The sequence below is a fragment of the Erpetoichthys calabaricus genome, chromosome 2 (assembly GCF_900747795.2).
Source record: "Erpetoichthys calabaricus chromosome 2, fErpCal1.3, whole genome shotgun sequence".
In the NCBI taxonomy this organism is placed as follows: Eukaryota; Metazoa; Chordata; class Cladistia; order Polypteriformes; family Polypteridae; genus Erpetoichthys; species Erpetoichthys calabaricus.
The window spans coordinates 330,475,290-330,496,156 of record NC_041395.2 but is presented as its reverse complement, the minus strand read 5'-3'; the positions used below and the strand labels follow the sequence as shown (position 1 = coordinate 330,496,156).

Genomic DNA, 20,867 nt, shown 5'->3' with positions numbered 1-20,867 from the left:
TTGGCTTTATGCAGTTTTGTTTAATACAAACATTGTACATAAATTTATTTGATACAAACAATGACATAATATGTAATATGAAAGTAACTTTTACTGAAATTAGGTCACTATGGTAGCCTATTTCATGGTGTCATCAACAGCTCTATACTGAACATTATGGAATTGCTCAGTATATGTCAGTGTTTGGATAGTTTTCCACAATCCAAGAGGCATTTATTTCTTTAAAAGAGTTTTGCAGTTTAAAACAGTGTGTAACAAAAAAAGGTCAAACAACTCCATTATACATCAGTGCATTAATTGGTGTTGCCTTTATGTAATTTAGCATATCGGTGACACTAAGTCCCTGCATAATCAAAGAGAAATTAAAATGGCGTTAAGCCTGCGACTAAAGTGTATGACTGTATGACCAGATCCTGTCGTGAATTTCCGGAAAAAGCTCCTGGAAATGTCCTGGAAAATGATTCCTTAAAAAGAGTGGGAACCCTGTCTATGTATGCAATCTGAGATACTGAGATTTTAGGAGCACAAATGAGATCGACTATATCCTTAAGCTGAAGTGTCACTTGCCAGACATTGTCTTCAGTCTTGTTTGCAATTAAATCACCAATTAAAACTGGCAAGGGCCTTAGAAAAACCCAGTTCTGAATGGCTTGACCTGTAAGCCTGTAACCTTGTGAACTAACTTCACATGGCTTTGTTAGGGCATTAGAACCACTATATTCAAACTGAGAAATGTGTCTGTTCAAAACTAAGTATGTAAACCATTTTTTCTTCTTTGTAAAGTACCTCACTTACAAACAAATATCATAAGAGAGGATGCCTTCAAAAATGTCCTGACCAAGACAGGGTGGCAGACCAGGCTGGCAAACATTGTTTTGCTTTTAAAGAATTGAATACTGATTTGAATTTTACCCCTTGAACTTCAGATTTCTCATCTTGCAGTAAATCAGTGGCAGAATTATAACTCTCGATGATGGATCTCTTTGGCCCAGTTACATTGGGGTCATCATGAAATTCAGTTCGGGTAATTAAACAGTATCTGCAAAAGTACTCTGACTGACTGAAATTCTCAGTAAACCCCCCTATACAATGAGAGCCCAGATTATATCCCCAACAATACAATACACAGCCCCATTAATAACTGCATCTTCAGAAACAGCAATGCCATTTTCTTCTAAGTCTCTCAAATGAACACCAAGTCAGAAAAAACCTTACTATGGCCAAAATCTTTAAAGTCCTTCTCTCTACATAGCAACACAAGCTTCATGTGATCTACACTGGATCGAAGATGAGGAGGTAAATTAACGAGAAAGAGAGATACATGGCTAGCACTTTATGCTTCTTTCTTGCAGACCTCAATGGATTCATCACTTCAAATGCGTCTTGATACAAGATTAATTTAAAAACCTGTTGGATTTAAATATCTTACCATCACTGATATCACAGAGGACATCTGTGGAAGGCTTTCTGAGATACTGTTTCATTCCAGAGCTCTGAATCTGGCAAACATTTCAGTGTTTCCTTCACTGGAACATAATATGCAAATCTCTCTTTTCTGTTCTCGTCTCTTCCTAGATACACTTTTTTAGGTTCTATTTAGTTAAACAGTTTCTTAAATGACTGTGTTCTTGAATGTGATGTTTCCCTGAATGGCATGATATGAATAAGTCACTTTGTCTAAAATTGTTGTAACAACTTCATCTGATAATGAAAGGTCAGCATTAAGCAATGAATTTAATGTACATAGTCTATAGGTGTCTCCTAACTCGTGTATGTTCTGCATCTCTTCCACAATATTCTGAATTGTTGATACTGGTAAAATAAAATACCCTTGAAATTTCATGTAAAATAGACATACAGTATATTTCTAAGATACAAATCTGTAAAATTTTCTGATACCTCCATTACTATGTCTTCTAAATATGGCTTGCTTGCACTTGCAAAAACGCCTGTTGAGTCAGCTTCAGTTATGCTACTGCATGGCACTTGAGACCGCAAAGGTTTATATGCATCACTGACATGACCAACTGAGCAACGTCTGTGCTTTCTAAACACGTGTGCACTAAATGATGATTTAACAGTGAAAACACCCTTACAACCTTTAATTGGACAGTTTACAGTCTGGCCCCCAACAACATGCTCTTTAAGATGTGCCAGAAAGAACGGTAAATGGTGGAACTCTCTCTTATACAGTGAAATAGACAATTTTAAAAGTGTAACTACTGTCTTGCTACTGACCGTTTCAAGAGCATTATAATAATGGTGTCTGTAAAAGTGAGAACTGAATGCAGAATATTTTGAGAATGCCTGCTTGCAAGCTGTTAACACACTTAAAAATGCAGCATGGGTCATTACGATGAAGCCTGCAATGAAGCACATATCCTTTTAAAGTATGCAAGGACTCGCCACAACTCCTGCACATAAACATAACCAAAGCACATGTAACTAATAATATACAATTATAAGAAATATACCGATAAAGAGCTTAACAATAGGCATGTAATTATGATTTATGATTTTGACCAGAAAGGACAGTTTTTACGGCGTGCTTTTGCTGGTTTACACGAACAAAACAACGATTAGTGTATCCCATTTATCTTGAATTAACCAATTGAAGAAAACACACAAATGCAACCTTTAGGGTTAGACAGAATGCATGGATTACCTAAATGTGAAAAGGAAAAAAAAGCTGAAATAACCAATACAAATTTCACGGCATGGCAATTTGCACCACGTTGTTTGGCTACATTAACAAATACGCACCACAGTATTCAAAATGGCTCAAAAGTAGACTATAACCCTGAAACGAATTATTTTAGAGACATTCAAATTATAAACATCAATAAGTTGGACTGCCACACATGATAATACCCACTTTCACTACATTTTCTCGACACTCTCAAATCGTGTTTTCATATACGGAAGGAATATTCCGCACGTAATGGCGCTGCTAAAATGTAATACGTGACAGAAAATTTGATTTTTCAAAATGAATCCTTAAGTATTATATAAAACTAGTCATTTAGCCCGTTACAATAACGGGCTCTAGAACAGTAGTGCATAAACATTAGTAGGAACAGTCTATATTAAATGGCAAGGGACTTTGACCTCATTCTTTTTGTTGGTCGTATTTTTCTTTCTTTCAGCCTTTCTTTTGTTGATGTTTACCTGCTGAGCTGACCATTCTTCGTGGGCTGCCGCCGTGTATTGTGTGTCTTTAATTTTCTGTGACAGTAATACTGTCTTGTACGTCCGCTGGCTTGAACGTCCGTAATATACCTTTAATTTTCTCTGGCGGTAATACAGGCGTGCGCGTCGGTAATATGCCTTTAATCTCCTCTGACGGTAATACTGGCTTGTATGTCGCTGTAATATGAGTCACTGTATTGTGTACCTTTAATTTCCTCTCGCAGTAATACTGGTTTGTATTTCTGTAAAACGCCTGTAACTTTCTCTGACAGTAATATTGCGCATCGCACCATGCCCCGCGCATGCGCACTTCACCAGAAGACACACACACAGACACCTGGACGCACACAGGGATTTTATTAAAGAGGACGTTCTTGTCGCTGGTGACAAAGCACTTGGTTTACTTCGTACATCGATTTTAAACTACTAACTATGGCGACTTAAACTACTAACTATGGTGACAGTTAACGAAGTAAACTAAATATCGTTCTATATTATTTCTCAAAGTCAAGAAAACACTAGAAAGACTAATACACCTAACTTCAAGAGTAACGCATAACCACCAAGAAAATATTTAAGCTATTATGAAACAGCATCCTTAGAATTGTGGACTCACTCCAGGCTATGAGATTCTTAAAAAATCGCCAAAAGTTGTTTTGGTTCCTTCAGCAAACAAAAATACTGTATCTAAAATTTAAGTGCTGTAATAACTATGCAATATTAACAAATGGTAATTTATTAAAACCGAGATCACTTTAGCACAAAATCACAACGTATTTGTTAATGAGGACCGAATTGAACACAAGTGAATTTGAAAAGGTAAAGCACTTCAAAAAATAAAACACACCATGATGTCTAACTTAATAAATAACCAATTTTTCTACAAAATAAAATAACTACTCGTATCAAACATTACCATCCAAAGCTCACTCACCGAAAGATTTAAAAAAAAAAAAACAATCTAGAACATTCGACTTCTAAACTGTGCACGTCATGTACAAGCATGCGCTGTGACCAATCATTTCCAACTGAAGGTAAATAACCGCAATATATCAGTATTGCATATTTTGAAGGTAGAAACATGTCGATTGTACAGAATTTTCCTGCAAAAAATAATGAAATGTATTGTTTAAGATATACAGGTAATTTTCAGTTGAACATAAGGTCATTTTCATTTTTTTCAGAAACGGTATTTTACTTTCACCATTCACAGTGTTTTTACCGTTACATTTATGGGCATTTTTTACAGTGTATCTTAATATTGTTATTCAAATGTGAGATTGGTCTGTAAGATGCACATTGTAATAAGTTCTTATTTTCCTTAGTAATTAAAGCTTGACGGAAAGTTTGAGGTAGAATTTTATTGTCTCTAGCTTCTGTAAATGTTGCTAATAAAAGGGGAGCTAGCTTAATTAAGAATTTTTTTATAAAATTCGGCAGGGTAGCAATTAGGGCCTGCTGCTTTCCCACTCTGAAGTGAGTTTATAGCATCTAGTTTATCCAGTTCCTCTACAGTGAGAGTATCTAGTTGTGGTATCTGTCATGCATCCAGAAATGCATTAAGTTGTGTATTGTCTTCCTTAAACTTAGTAGAATATAAGGAGTTATAGTAGTCTCTAAATATTTGCATTATATTTTTATGGTCAATGATTTTGTCTCCATCTGTGTTGGTAATTACTGGGATTGCATTGCAAACTTCCTGCTTGTGGATTTGCTGAGCTAAAATATTATTAGCTTTCTCTCCGTGACGTGTTCATAATAATGATGTCTTGATTTAAACATGAGTTGTTCTGTTTCTTTAGTCACTTTAGTCAAGAGCAGAGTCATTTAGACACCTGGCATGTTCTTGATCTATTCTGGCAATTTCACTGAGTACCGCTGAAACCTTCTTGATTTCCAATTTATTTTTGTGGGTAAGATATGAGATAATCTGTCCTCTTAAGAAAACGTTCAGAGTTTCCCAGAGTGTTCCTGCAGAAACCTTTGAGGATGGATTTTGTCTCAAAAAAAGCAATTTGCTTGGATATAAATTCAGTACAGTTCTTATCTGCTAATGAAAGTGAATAAAGATGCCATCTGTGAGATTGAGTATGTGGGGCATAGTGATTTCAGCTCCATGATCAAAGGCGCATGGTCAGAGATAACAATAGTGTCGTACTTACAAGATTTCATTGTAGACAAAGAAATTATTATCATAATAAAATGTAGCAGTGAAGCACTGGTGAGTAGAAGGAATATGCTCTTGAGTTTGGGTTTCAAAATCTTCAGGGGTCTGACAAGTTGTATTCAGTTACAAACTGTGTAATTGTTTTTGCATTGTTAGATGTCATCGCCCCTGTCCTATCTTTGTCTGGATTTAAAAGACAATTAAAGTCTCCAGGCATTATAATTTTATGAGTGTTCACAATGGGAATGGATGCAAATACGTTTTGGATGAAGTCCCTATCATCCACATTGGGTGCATAAACATTTATCAAAATCACTTTACAGTTAAGTAGATTACCCATGACAATCACATATCTACATTCAGGATCAGATACTACGTCTGTTTCTACAAGTGAGATTGTTCTATGTATAAGAATTCCCACAACTCTAGTTTTCTTTGTAAAGCTGGAATGGAATATTTGGCCAGTCCAGTCTCTGTGCAGCTGAAACTGATCCTTGCTTAATAGGTTGGTCTCCTGTAAAAAGACTATTTTAGCGTTTAGACCTGTTAGGTGAGAGAATAATTTCTTTCTCTTTAAATCGTGATTCAGACCTAAAACATTTCAGATCACAAAGTTAAATGCTTTTCAACTTCTGCATCCTTTTCCTACATGTAGTCCTCTACTTTTTAAATACAATATGTAAATATAGAAATTTTTTTCCAGTATTAATTTTAGAAGTTAAGATGAGACTGTTGACTAATATAAAAATTAGGTTTTGTAAAATAGTTTGTGAAATTCATCCACCGTTTCTCTTGAAATAATATGTAATCTTCTCAATCAAATTTCCAGAGCCTGGCCCAGTTACTTTACCTACTGTTACCAATGTGACAACAGCTTCTATATTTCTCTGCTGGGTCGCACCACTTGGAGGAAATGTTTCCTATGGAGTTAATCTTTCAAACAGTGGACAAACCCGACAACTTCTAACCGATCAAACTTGCCTTAATGTCACCAACCTGAACTCTTCAACATCCTATTCATTCACTGTTTTTGCAGTTGCTGGAGATAATATAACAGTTAGCGATGCTGTAACCATCACAGCATTTACAAGTGAGTAAATATAATTTGTCTACATGATTTTGAAATAATGGTTGCATTTGGGTCCGTGTAGTAGCACATACCACTCTCAGATGATGTTTTTGGCATTTTAGAATTGAGCAAAGTGGAAGTCTGTTGTATGGTTGTTTTACCTCCCATGGAGAAAGCAGTATTGGAGACGCCAGTTATTTGATTTATTTCCCTTTAGCTGTTATTCAAAACTGCATTATGTTTTTTGTTGTATACTCACTGATTTCACAGGTTATTGTGGGCGTTGCTTGGCGGAAAAGACATATGTCTTACTTAAGTCTTAATATTTTAAAATAATATTTTATTTTTTATTTGAATTTCCAGAGCCTGGCCCAGTTACTTCACCTACTGTTACCAATGTGACAACAGCTTCAATATTTCTCTGCTGGGTCGCACCACTTGGAGGAAATGTTTCCTATGGAGTTAATCTTTCAAACAGTGGACAAACCCAACAACTTCTAACCAATCAAACTTGCCTTAATGTCACCAACCTGAACTCTGCAACATCCTATTCATTCACTGTTTTTGCAGTTGCTGGAGATAATATAACAGTTAGCGATGCTGTAACCATCACAGCATTTACAAGTGAGTAAATATAATTTGTCTACATGATTTTGAAATAATGTTTGCATTTGGGTCCGTGTAGTAGCAGATACCACTCTCAGATGATGTTTTTGGCATTTTAGAATTGAGCAAAGTGGAAGTCTGTTGTATGGTTGTTTTACCTCCCATGGAGAAAGCAGTATTGGAGACGCCAGTTATTTGATTTATTTCCCTTTAGCTGTTATTCAAAACTGCATTATGTTTTTTGTTGTATACTCACTGATTTCACAGGTTATTGTGGGCGTTGCTTGGCAGAAAAGACATATGTCTTACTTAAGTCTTAATATTTTAAAATAATATTTTATTTTTTATTTGAATTTACAGAGCCTGGCCCAGTTACTTCACCTACTGTTACCAATGTGACAACAGCTTCAATATTTCTCTGCTGGGTCGCACCACTTGGAGGAAATGTTTCCTATGGAGTTAATCTTTCAAACAGTGGACAAACCCAACAACTTCTAACCAATCAAACTTGCCTTAATGTCACCAACCTGAACTCTGCAACATCCTATTCATTCACTGTTTTTGCAGTTGCTGGAGATAATATAACAGTTAGCGATGCTGTAACCATCACAGCATTTACAAGTGAGTGAATATAATTTGTCTACATGATTTTGAAATAATGTTTGCATTTGGGTCCATGTAGTAGCAGATACCACTCTCAGATGATGTTTTTGGCATTTTAGAATTGAGCAAAGTGGAAGTCTCCTGTATGGTTGTTTTATGTCCCATGGAGAAAGCAGCATTGGAGACGGCTGTTATTTAATTTATTTCCCTTTAGTTGTTATTCAAAACTGCATTAGTTTTTTGTATATTTTCCTGGAAAAACTTAAATTAGTATGCATCAGTGTACAGTTTTAAACATCATGGAATTTACATTTGACAATCCTGTTTTTATTTTACAAGCAAATTTAAAAAGTAATAAATAATTACTGTTTTGCCACGATACAAGATTAATTTTGTTACAAACTCTACCAATTTTGGAGCGATCTCGTCAGCCATTGACATAGCAATGTTTTCTGGAGTCACACAGGAATTTGCAACTTGTGATGTCACCAGGGCGACCACATTATGCGCACATTCTTGATGTTTCAGAGTTTTGGATACGACCATTTTGTTGGGCCGTTCTAATTTTTCTTAAAACGACTTCCAGCTTTTCGAATTACTTTGTTTCATTTGATATTTGATATCGCCTTACATTTTGAAATTGACAAATAATCTCTTCACTTTCTGTGATAACAACCCCTCATTTAACTACCCTCTATGTTATGATTGCTTAATCCCTTTCATTAAAAATGTTGCCGACTCGTTCTGAGCCAGTACACAATCTCAGGTTACAAAATTTGTGATTCTAAGATGGAATTATTATTTACTGAAATAGAGGTAATTGATTCAGAGCAACATAGTCTGAAATGGCAAGTGGCTAAAATTATTTCTGGTTATTGTAATAAAATATTTGACGCAATAATATATCTGTCCAGAGATATAATAGGGTTTAAAGAAACACAGAGTTTTAGTGAACTAAGCAGAGAAGGGAATCCCTTTAAGTATTGGGAATGTGGCTTTGAATAATCATTCTTTATTTGGAATTTATTTATGGTATCTATCTATCTATGTGCCTTTATTAATTACTTTAACAGCCGCAAAAGATTTTATTAGCTCCTTTCTCCTACGTGAGCTGAAAATGTAAAAATTACCTTTCAACTTAAGTCCATGTGTACTGCAATTGCAGGGATCCAATGGGGGTGGGTGGGTACATCAATATTTCTCAGCACCACATGTCATTAAGGTCAGGGCACTACATTATGAAGCTGTTATGATTTTTGTTGTACACTCACTGATTCCACAGGTTATTGTGAGCATTGCTTAGCAGAAAAAACACATTTTTTATTTAAGTCTTAAAATTTGAAAATATTTTATTTTTTATTTGAATTTCCAGAGCCTGGCCCAGTTACTTCACCTACTGTTACCAATGTGACGACAACTTCTATATTTCTGTGCTGGGTCGCACCACTTGGTGGAAATGTTTCCTATGGAGTTAATTTTTCAAACAGTGGACAAACCCAGCAACTTCTAACCAATCACACTTGCATTAATGTCACCAACCTGAACTCTGCAACATCCTATTCCTTCATTGTTTTTGTAGTTGCTGGAGATAATACAACAGTTAGTGATTCTACAACCATCACAGCATTTACAAGTGAGTGAATGTAATTTGTCTACATGATTTTGAAATAATGTTTGCATTTGGGTCTGTGTAGTAGCAGATACCACTCTCAGATGATGTTTTTGGCATTTTAGAATTGAGCAAAGTGGAAGTCTATTGTATGGTTGTTTTACCTCCCATGGAGAAAACAGCATTGGAGACGCCAGTTATTTGATTTATTTCCCTTTAGCTGTTATTTAAAACTGCATTAGTTTTTTGTATATTTTCCTGGAAAAACTTAAATTAATATGCATCAGGGTACAATTTTAAACATCATGAAATCTAAATATGACTATCCTTTTTTATTTTACAGTAAATTTAAAAAGTATTAAATAATTACTGTTTTGCCACAATGTCACACTCATTTTGTTATAAACACTCCCCATTTTGGACCGATCACGTCAGCCATTGACATAGCAGTGACTTCCTGAATCACACAGGAATTTGCAACTTGTGATGTCACCAGGACGACCACATTATGTGCACATTGTTGATGTTTCAGAGTTTCGGATACAAACATTGTGTTGTGCCAATATAATTTTTATTAAAAAGACTTCCTGCTTTTCGAATTACTTTGTTTCTTTTGACATTTGATATCGCCTTACATTTTGAAATTGACAAATAATCTGTTCACTTTCTGTGGTAACAACCCTTCCATTAAATACCCTCCATGTTATGATTGCTTAATACCTTTCATTAAAAATGTTGCTGATTCGTTCTGAGCCAGTACACAATCTCAGGTTACAAAATGTGTAATTCTAAGGTGGAATTTTTATTTACTGAAATAGAGGTAATTATTTACCAGCAACAGACTCTGAAAAAGCAAGTGGCTAAAATGATTTCTGATCTTTCCAACTGAATATTTGACATAATAATGTCTCTGTCCAGAAATATAATAGGGTGTAAAGAATTACAGTTTTAGGTAACTAAGCAAAGAAGGGAAGCCCTTTAACTATTGGGAATGTGGCTTTGAATAATCAATCTTTATTTGGAATGTATTTATGATAGTAATCTCTATCTATCTATCTATCTATCTATCTATCTATCTATCTATCTATCTATCTATCTATCTATCTATCTATCTATCTATCTATCTATCTATCTATCTAATAGTGCCTTTCATATTTATCTATCTATCTTTTATATAGGGCCTTTCCTATCAATCTATCTATCTTTTATATAGTGCCTTTCCTATCAATCTATCTATCTATCTATTGTAGAAAGACAAGGACAAGATATGGAGGTGTAGGGGATCTGCCTTGTGTATTATAAGTTTCGCTGCAAAGAACATAGCAATCGTTATTGCAAAGTAGCCTCATAGGACTAAGTCCAAGGCAAGACTGCTCCAGGGAAAAAGTGCTTGTTCTTTTATAGTGCTGGTGGGGAAGGAAGAGGCAGATGATCTAATAAGGAAATGAAGTCATCGGAGTGTGCTATGTTTCCGGAAAGGAAGTAGGTTAGGTTTTATTTGTTCTTGCAAGGGAGGAGAAAAGGCATTAGTGCACATGATTAGCCCCGCATTTCAGTGGTTCAGAATTAGCAAGATCCCTGTTGCTGCCTCCCATGCGTTGTGTGTGCATGTCCCTCCCCAGCCCAGACCCGTTGTGTCAGCCGTTCCATACCACGAGGTCATGCACATGAGAGAGGGCATTGGCATCTGCCTGGCGGAGACCTTTTCGATAAGTGACATTGAATCGGTATGGTTGAAGGTCCGAAAACCACCTCATGAAGTGGGGATTTGACTCCTTGTCGAGAGCCATCCACTGGAGAGCTGCATGGTCCGTGACTAGAGTGAATTCCTTCCCCAGGAGATAGTACTTCAACTGAGTCACTGCCCACTTAATCACGTGGACCTCCCTGTCGACAGCTGCATACCTGGTCTCCTGAACCAGTAGTTTCCGGCTTTGGAACATCACAGGGGTGTTCAGCACCATCAACAATCTGGCTTAACACGGCACCTAATCCGGTGTCAGAAACGTCTGTCTAGAGGATAAAGGGTAAAGAGAAATCAGGTGTTCCCAAAACCAGTGCTCATATTAGGGCCTTTTTTTTATGTCAGTAAATGCAGTTTCAGCCTTATTCGTCCATACCACAGAGTTTTGGGTTTGCCTTTATGTTAAGTCTATCAAGGGTGAAGCTCTCATGGAGACACAAGGTACAAACTGGCAGTAGTAACTCGCTAACCCCAGGAAGGCTTGAACCTGCCTCTTGTTTTTCAGACTGCGCCAATTCAATATGGTGTTGACTTTACAATATTCGGGCCGCACAGTGCTGTTGCTGAACAGGTAGCCTTAATATTTGGCCTCTGTCAAGCTGCTCTTGGAGGTCATCAATTTGGGGCATCGTGTAGGCATTGAACTGGGAGAGTTGGTTAAGCGGACGTAAGTCATTGGAAAAACGCCAACTGCCGTCAGGCTTAGTGACCAGGACGATAGGACTGGACCAGGGTCTATGCCTTTCTTCAATAACACATAGTTCCAGCATATGCTGGATCTCCAACTCTTCCTCAGCTCGTTTTGCCTTGGTTAGTCGATATGGCTGTTCCCTGACGACAACCCCAGGTTCAGTAACAATGTCTTGGTCAATCAGAGGGGTCCATCCTGGTTTCTCATCCACCACCTCAGGAATTGACAAGATAACCTTTTCAAGTTCACGGTGCTGAGTAGTTGAAAGGGTTGGCCCAAAATTGAGAGAAGTAGTCAGGGCAAAGAGGGATTGGTGTTGAGAGGAGGTAGGGGCAGCTTCCCACTCCTTCCAAGGCTTCAACTTGATGTGGTAAATCTGCTTCTATGGGCAGCGTTTGGGCTGACTTACTAAATAGTTGACCAACCCTTTCCGCTCCTTAATTTCATAAGGACCCTGCCAGTGGACTAGGACTTTGGAGTGGGAGTTAGGGATGTGGACCATGACGCGGTCTCCCGGGTGGAACTCCCTTAGAGATGTGCCACGGTCATAGCAGCGGGCCTGTGCTGCTGGAGCTTTGATCATATGTTCATTTAGTATTGGTCGGATTTTATGCAATCTATTGCATAATTGTGCGATATATTCCTCCTCTCACCCTTCTTTTAAGATGTCCAAGAAGCCCCGTGGTTGTCACCCATACAATAATTCAAACGGGGAAAAACCAGTAGAGGCTTGGGGGACTTCCCGGTAGGCAAAGAGTACGAGAAGAAGCAACTGGTCTCAGCTTCTTCCGTCCTCGCTGACCACCTTGTGTAGCATTTGATTGAGAGTTTGGTTGAACCTCTCAACTAAACCATCGGTCTGAGGGTGTTACACCGAGGTTCACCAACGCTTTATGCGGAGTAATTTGGCCACCTCCTTGAACGTTTTCCAAAGTGAATGGCGTTCCTTGGTCAATAAGGACTTCTTTGGGGATGCCGAAATGCACAAGGACCCCCTACTAATTCTCGTGCAATGTTTTTTGAGTTAGCCGATCGCAAAGGAACAGCTTCGGGGAACTGGGTAGCAGAGTCAACGAGTACCAAAATATATTTGTGCCCTCTCTCTGAGGGTTCGAGGGGTCCAACAAGGTAACCCCAATCCTCTCAAAGGGGACATCTATAAGGGGCAAGGAAACGAGAGGAGCACAGTCACTACTGGGAATCTACTGCAGTTGACACTCCAGGCAAGCTGCACAAAAGTGGTGGACCTCCTTGTTAATTCCTGGCCAAAAAAAGCGTTGTTTGATACACTGTAGAGTTTTTTCAGCTCCCTAGGAGGTGGGTGTGTGCCAGGTTGCAAACTTGCCGCTGGAAGGTTCTTTGCACTAGCACCTGCAACTGTACATCCCTCACGTGTTCAGCCACCCAATAGAGAAGGTCATTATTTATCACAAAATGCAGCTCATGTGGCATGGGTTGTATTATGCGTTGTCGGTTAACTGAAACAACTGCATTTTTAGCATTCTTTAGGGAGTCATCACTCCACTGCTCCCTTTTAAAAGAAGTAGGGGTCTGTTAAAATTGAGCTTGTAAGGTCATGAGAGAGTCCGGTGTGACCTCAATGGCCGTGGTGTTAAGATGCGGTACCTCGTCATTAGATGAGGCTGATTGGGTCGTGTCATCAACTGTGTCAGTCTGTACGACTGTATCTTTTTTAGAAGCTGGAAGAGAACACAACATGGAGGCAACAACAGATGGACTCTGGCCATCCATATGCAGGTCTAGTCTAGAAGGAGGAGTGGGTTGTGGATTACCATGGTTGCTTTTAGACCAATCTGTACCGAGTATCATGGGGTACGGCAGTTCCGACAGCACAGCCACAGTGAGTTTTTGCATAAGCCCTTTGTGCGTAATAACACAGACAGCTGTGCTGTAGTTCAACACCTCCACGTGAATGCAGGTTATATATGTCCTCTTTTTAATCCACTGCTGCAGTACTAAAAACCGGCGAGCGACAATGGAAATGTTGCTTCCGGAGTCCATTAAAGCACTAACTTTGTGCTCATTTATTAACACCACTCCCAAAGGGAAAAGGGATAGGGGGTTCACTAGTGGACCATACCTTTTTCCATGGCTCCAGTTTGCAGTCCATAGGTTCGTTCAGTAGCTGGCATGTAGGTAGTGTGTGTCCCAGCTCCCCACAATCCTTTGTTCGGTTGTCGGGCCCTGGCTGGTTTTTCTGCTGGTTTCTCTGGGAGAGTTTCTTCTTTGGCGGCTTTGTCGCAGAGGACGCTTGGGCCTCTTGATTTCAGATGCTGCTCTATGTCGCTCTATAACCTCAATTAGCGCCTCTGTATTCTTAAAGGGTTGAATATGGACTAGCTGGGCGAAGTATTTTGACAGTCTGTTCGCTAGGACATCGAATGCTATTTGCTCGTTAATGTCCAGTTTTAACCAGCGGCCGCTGATACCCCAGATTTTGAACACCTACACTTGAGTGGATCTTGTGGGATCCAAGAACCACTTGCGCCATATCCTCAACTGCTGATCTGTACTAAGGCTGGTGTACTTAAGCACCTCGGTCTTGAGACTGTCATAGTCAGTGGCATCTTCTGCTGAGAGGTCGTAGCATGCTCTCTGGGCTTCGCCTTTGAGAAAAGGGGCCAGGATATCGCCCCATTCTTCACGAGGCCAGCAATATCTGGCTGCGGGTCATTCAAAAATAACAAAATAAGTGTCCACATTGTCTGCGTCAATAAGAGGGGTCAGTAACTGGGAGGGAGTCCTGACGGATAGTGAGACGAGCCTCGACACGGGCTTCTGACTCCTCTGGTCATAGCCGTAGATGTTGCAGCTCTGCTGCCATGTTCGTGAGAACAATATTAAAGTCCTGCTTGTCTGCCATATTGAGACTGGATCCTGCCGACTATGCCAATTGTAGAAAGAAAAGGACAAGAAATGAAGGTTTGTGGGGATCTGCCCCGTGTATTATAACTTTTGCTGCAAAGAAAATAGCGATCGTTAGTGTAAAGTTGCCTGATAGGCCTGAGCCCAAGACAAGACTGCTGCAGGGAAGAAGTGCTAGTTCTTTTAAAATACTGGTGGGGAAGGCAGACCATCTAATGAGGAGGAAATGAGGAGCTGTATTATGTAGCCAGAAGGAAATGGGTTAAGTTTTATTTGTCCCTGCAAAGAAGGAGAGAAGGCATTAGTGCACATGATTAGCCACGCATTTCAGTGATTGATAATTAACCAGACCCTGTTGCTGCCTTCCATGCGCACATGTTTGACACTATTATCTATTTATCAAACTATGTGCCTACATTAATTACTTCAACAGCTGCAGAAAATTTTATTAGCTCCCCTTTCCTATGTCAGCTAAAATGTAAAAATTACCTCTCAACTTTAGTCCTTGTGTACTGCCAATTGTAGGGATTTGTTTGGTGGGTACATCAATATTTCTCAGAGCCACTTGTCGTTAAGGTCAGGGCACTACATTACAACGCTGTTATGTTTTTTGTTGTATAAACACTGATTCCACAGGTTATTGTGGTCACTGCTTCGTGGAAAAAAACATAGGTCTAATTTAAGTCATAAAATTTTAAAATAATATTTTATTTTTTATTTGAATTTACAGAGCCTGGCCCAGTTACTTCACCTACTGTTGCCAATGTGACAACAACTTCTATATTTCTCTGCTGGATCGCACCACTTGGAGGAAATGTTTCCTATGGAGTAAATTTTTCAAACAGTGGACAAACCCAACAACTTCTAACCAATCAAACTTGCCTTAATGTCACCAACCTGAACTCTGCAACATCCTATTCCTTCACTGTTTTTGCAGTTGCTGGAGATAATACAACAGTTAGTGATTCTGCAACCATCACAGCATTTACAAGTGAGTGAATATAATTTGTCTACATGATTTTGAAATAATGTTTTGGAATTGGGTCTGTTTACTAGAAGGTACCGTTTCCAGATGATGCTTTTGGCATTTTAGAATTGAGCAAAGTGGAAGTCTAACGTATGGTCGATTTACTTCCCATGGATAAAGCAGCATTGGAGACGGCTGTTATTTATTTTATTTCCCTTTAGTTGTTATGAATAACTACCTTAGTTTTTTGTTGGTTTTCCTGTAAAATGCACCAGTGTACGATTTTGAACGTTGTGGAATCCAAATTTGACATTTCTTTTTTATTTAATATTAAATTAAGTAAGTAGAAAATAATGACTGTTTTTGCCACAATGCCATATTGGTTTTGTTACAGGCACCGCCATTTTTGGAGTGATCACGTCAGGCATTGAGTCACACAGGAATTTGCAACTTGTGATGTCAGCAGTGCGACCACATAATACGCACATTCTTTACATTTCAGAGTTTTGGATACACACTTTGTATTGTGCCAATCTAATTTTTCTTAAAAAGACTTCCTGGTGTTCACATAACTTTGTTTCTTGTAACATTTGATATCACTTTACATTTTGAAATTGACAAATAATTTGTTCACTTTCTGTGGTAATAATAAAATATTTGACGAAATAATATATCTGTCCAGAGATATAATAAGGTTTAAAGAAACGCAGAGTTTTAGTGAACTAAGCAGAGAAGGGAAACGTTTTGCGTTTTGGGAATGTGACTTTGTATAAGCAATCTCTATTTGGAATTTATTTATATATTTATGATAGTAATCTATCTATCTATCTATCTATCTATCTATCTATCTATCTATCTATCTATCTATCTATCTATCTATCTATCTATCTATCTATCTATCTATGTGCCTTCATTAATTGCTTCAACAGCTGTAGGAAATTTTATTAGCTCCTCTCTCCTTTGTCAGCTAAAAATGTAAAAATTATTTCTCACCTTCAGTCTTTCTATACTGCCAATTGCAGAGAACCAATTAGTGGGGGGGTTGGGTGGGGGGGGGGTACTGGAATATTTCTCAGCACCAGTTGTCATTAAGGTCAGTGCTCTACATTACAAATCTGTTATGTTTTTGTTTTATACTCACTGATTCTTCAGGTTATTTTAGACATTGCTTGGCTGAAAAAATATATGTCTTATTTCAGTCATAATATTTTAAAATAATATTTTATTTTTTATTTGAATTTACAGAGCCTGGCCCAGTTACTTCACCTACTGTTACCAATGTGACAACAACTTCTGTATTTCTCTGCTGGGTCGCACCACTTGGAGGAAATGTTTCCTATGGAGTTAATTTTTCAAACAGTGGACAAACCCAACAACTTCTAACCAATCAAACTTGCATTAATGTCACCAACCTGAACTCTGCAACATCCTATTCCTTCATGGTTTTTGCAGTTGCTGGAGATAATACAACAGTTAGTGATTCTGCAACCATCACAGCATTTACAAGTGAGTGAATAAAATTCGTCTACATGATTTTGAAATAATATTTTGGAAGTGGGTCTGTTTACTAGAAGGAGCTGCTTTCAGATGATGTTTTTGGCATTTTAGAATTGAGCAAAGTGGACGTCTACTGTATGGTTGATTTACTTCCCATGGATAAAGCAGCATTGGACACTCCTGTTTAGTTCTGGGCGTTATGACCAAAATTCTATATCACGGTATTTTTCATAATTATACCGGTTTCACGGTATTCAATGGTATTTTTTTCCCATGCATGAGTGGATATTAACCACATTTTCCACTGCAATTGCTGCAGTAGACTGGCTAAGAATAATCTATTCCACTGTCATGTGAATTATACATTATACAAAAAAACATTTTATTGTGCACATATGTATTAATACAGGTTTGCATGGCGTCATAAAGTGATAGTTTTCAAGGGGGTTGCAGTAATGAAATCACAGGAATCACATTGCATGACAGTTGCAGTCAAAATATAGAACCTTTTTATTGAACAAATTTTGCAGACAACTTAAAGTATAATTTTGACAACATATTTTGAACCATCTAAAGAGGCTTTTAGACTTAGTAAAATATCCAGAGGTGCTTGTCAAAAGTTGTATTGCACTGAACATGTCTTAGAAAAGGAATAAATAGTAAATATTTTTTGTAAACCAGCTACACTTTCTGTTAATGTTAACAATCTCTGTCCACTGACATGTTAAAGTGAGTTTTTAAACATCTTTACCATCATTAAACTGCATAATATTTAAACTAATAAATAATAACAATAAAATAAATAATAGTATTATTACTGATAATTGCATTGTTACTTCAAGGCTTCAAGCCCAGGTGCATTACACAGTATTCACCAAATTAAAATAAAATAAAACAAGTGCAACTTGGTGATGACATCTTTACCAACTGAACCATCATTAAGGTAAATTATATTAATATGGACCTTGCTTCAAGCTAGGCCAGCAGGAATGCACGGTGGACTGGCTGCCTGGCTGTCTTTGTGAGACAGGTGCGCAGGGGTGAACGTTGCAGTGAGTCGCAATATGGTTTGTTACCGTGTCATCGTAAGTGTCGGTCATCCCTGGCGAACGTTGCCATGGGTGCATCAGCTACAGGAAAGTGTTCAACATCACGATCAGCTGGGGACAGAGCAGCTGATCCCGGTACCTCACTTTTGTTTTCTATCTCCATGTCCAGATCACTTGCATTCAAAGTTGTCGAGATGACAAAAGTATTTTTTTCTGAGATGTTCAATATGTTGAAAAAATTGCCTGTGGCCAGCATCCAGCGTAATGTTTTGTCTAAATTCTCCACTCCACTTTTTGTAGCATTATAGTCCCTTATCATTTCACATTGTGCACCAAGAATGTGTCATTTGTTTAGACAAACTTTAAGTTTTCACTGGCCTATTCTGTGTGGTCAGCAGTTGAGATGAGAGCTCTGGCTTATTTTTCCTTATGGTGCTAAGCATTGTTACCTTCCTCTTGAGGAGCTACTGTCCCAGTTTGTGTAAAAGTTATTGCATATGGTGTTGTGGCCATGCAGCTTATGTCATGTCCAGGGTAACCCTCATGCCTTATTTCTCACAGCAGTTCCTCCATCTGACTTCCCTTTGTTAATGTAACGACATCTTCTGCGCTTCTGTATCTCTATGCTTCCCCTTGAGCAAGTTATTCGTATCTTTGGTCTGGGTTATCATTTTTATGCAGATGATGCTTAGATCCACTTCAGTGTTAAAAGTGACACTTCATCACAGCTTTCTCAGCTCACAAGTTGCCTGAGTGAAATTAAAGTAAAATTAAAACCTGAACAGAGCAAAACTCTTTAAAATGAAATTACAACACAACTGAACTCCTGCAAAGTGGCACTAAAGTGCAACTTAAGAAAACAAGCTCCTCTTCAACCATTCTTGGTGATGAGCTCATCAGACCTTCTTTTACTGCAAAGAATCTCGGTGTCACTTTGATTCCTCCTTTTCTTATTTCACCATGTAAACCATATTAAGAAACTTTCTTACTTCACCTGTGTCACATTTCTTATGTTTGCTCATTCCTCTCCTATTCTAATGCTGAGAAACCTGTCCCTGCTTTTATCACATCCCGCATCGATTATTGTTAATCACTACTACTTCACTGCTCCCTGTGTCTTACAGGACTGAATATCAAATTCTGTTATTGACCTGCCCACTAAGGTCCTCTGATTCTGTGCCCCCCACTAACCTGCACTCTGTGGGTGACGGCAAGGCCTTCAGCTGTATATAGCGCCCTGACTGTGGAATGACCTCCCAAAATTAATGACATCAGCTGACTCCATTAATTTGTATAGGAAGACATTAAACAGACCTGACATTCTGCCCCTTCTTTCAGTTTACCCCCTCTATCTGTCCAGGTACTCAGGGTTTGAATTTTGATCACAATTTATGTTATTTGTTCAAGATTTTTTTGTAGTATTATATGTTGTATTTTAGTCTGCAGTATTGTCTTTTATTCTATTTGAATGTTTTGTATATCCTGTATTTATCTTTATTTAGTGAAGATATTATTTGTAGCCAATGTTACAGTATATAGGTCCTATTGTTCTTTTTGAATTTTGGGCAGGGTACTATATAAATACATTGTGTTCTTATCCATCTATCCACTTTCCAAAACGCTGAATCCTAACTACAGGGTCACGGGGGTCTGCTGGAGCCAATCCCAGCCAACACAGGGCACCAAGGCAGGAACCAATCCTGGGCAGGGTGCCAACCCACCGCAGGACACACACAAACACCAAGCACACACTAGGGCCGATTTAGAATCGCCAATCCACCTAACCTGCATGTCTTTGGACTGTGGGAGGAAACCGGAGCGCCCGGAGGAAACCCACGCAGACACGGGGAGAACATGCAAACTCCACGCAGGGAGGACCCGGGAAGAGAACCCAGGTCTCCTAACTATGAGGCAGCAGCGCTACCACTGCGCCACCGTGCTGCCCTGTGTTCTTATTAGTATTTTTATTTTTTTCTTTTGATGGCCCATTGTTTATAATATTAAGTGAGAAAAACTAGAGCAGTTCTATATAAGGCAATTCATATATTGCATAATTCAGTGTAGAATATGTATTGCCGTTTTCTTCACATACATGCTTAAAAATATTAGATTGGCTTAAATGTTTATTCTAAATTGGTTTAGAACAATATTGCACACATGCATAGTACATTTTAAAAAAACGTAATCACTTTTATTATTAACGTTTTACTAAACTCTAACGTGGTGTAAACATTATAATTATATTGTGTACTTCGTTTCATGAATGTAAACGAAAAACTATTTTCAATTAACAGAGATCTAGATGATTTTAATTTTGTCAACATGTTAAATGGTTCCCACAGACCCAAACACAACGTAAATGTTAATAGCGTATTTCACAGAAACGATCCGTATTGTTTAGTTTGATATATGACACGACGTGATGGCAGAAACCCTCTGAACTTCACAATGATGCGTATTATTTGGTTTCTAAACGGGTCTTTAACCCGACGTTACTTTCTGGACTTTGCCGAGACCTTCCAAAAGTAATTTTACGAAGTTAGTCCTGAAATGACGAAGACGTCACTTCCGGGTCTGAAACTGCGGGTCCACAACTACGGGTCTAAAACTGCGGTGATGTATGGTGCTGTGGCTCTGCAGGTGGATAGTATTGGACAACTTTAGCTCGACAGCATTTGCAGTAAATAGTCGTTTGGTCCACATCCAACCTTTTTAAAACCAAAGTATCTCCAGACAACAGACACGGCTCCTTTTTTTCGGCAAAAGTTCTTCTGTGTCATCATGTTCAAC

The 20,867-nt window shown here is 38.3% G+C and overlaps 1 protein-coding gene and 1 long non-coding RNA gene across 31 annotated transcripts in view; one reads left to right on the top strand and one right to left on the bottom strand.

Annotated features, from left to right (window-relative positions):
• The window catches only part of LOC114669643 (receptor-type tyrosine-protein phosphatase eta-like), a 151,789-nt gene that overhangs the window by 31,189 nt on the left and 99,733 nt on the right, over nt 1–20,867 (top strand). For 18 of the 30 annotated variants that reach the window (XM_051923380.1, XM_051923364.1, XM_051923383.1 and 15 more), the window contains exons 3-7: nt 6,186–6,446; nt 6,789–7,049; nt 7,392–7,652; nt 9,007–9,267; nt 15,295–15,555. In XM_051923380.1, the coding sequence (XP_051779340.1) occupies nt 6,186–6,446; nt 6,789–7,049; nt 7,392–7,652; nt 9,007–9,267; nt 15,295–15,555 (1,305 nt within the window). The remainder of the gene's footprint in view (nt 1–6,185; nt 6,447–6,788; nt 7,050–7,391; nt 7,653–9,006; nt 9,268–15,294; nt 15,556–20,867) is intronic. The other 12 variants (XM_051923361.1, XM_051923365.1, XM_051923362.1 and 9 more) reach the window with 12 other exon arrangements.
• The window catches only part of LOC127526782 (uncharacterized), a 62,655-nt gene continuing 49,171 nt past the window's right edge, over nt 7,384–20,867 (bottom strand). The window contains exon 3 of the long non-coding RNA XR_007934216.1: nt 7,384–7,412. This is a non-coding gene — a long non-coding RNA (uncharacterized LOC127526782). The remainder of the gene's footprint in view (nt 7,413–20,867) is intronic.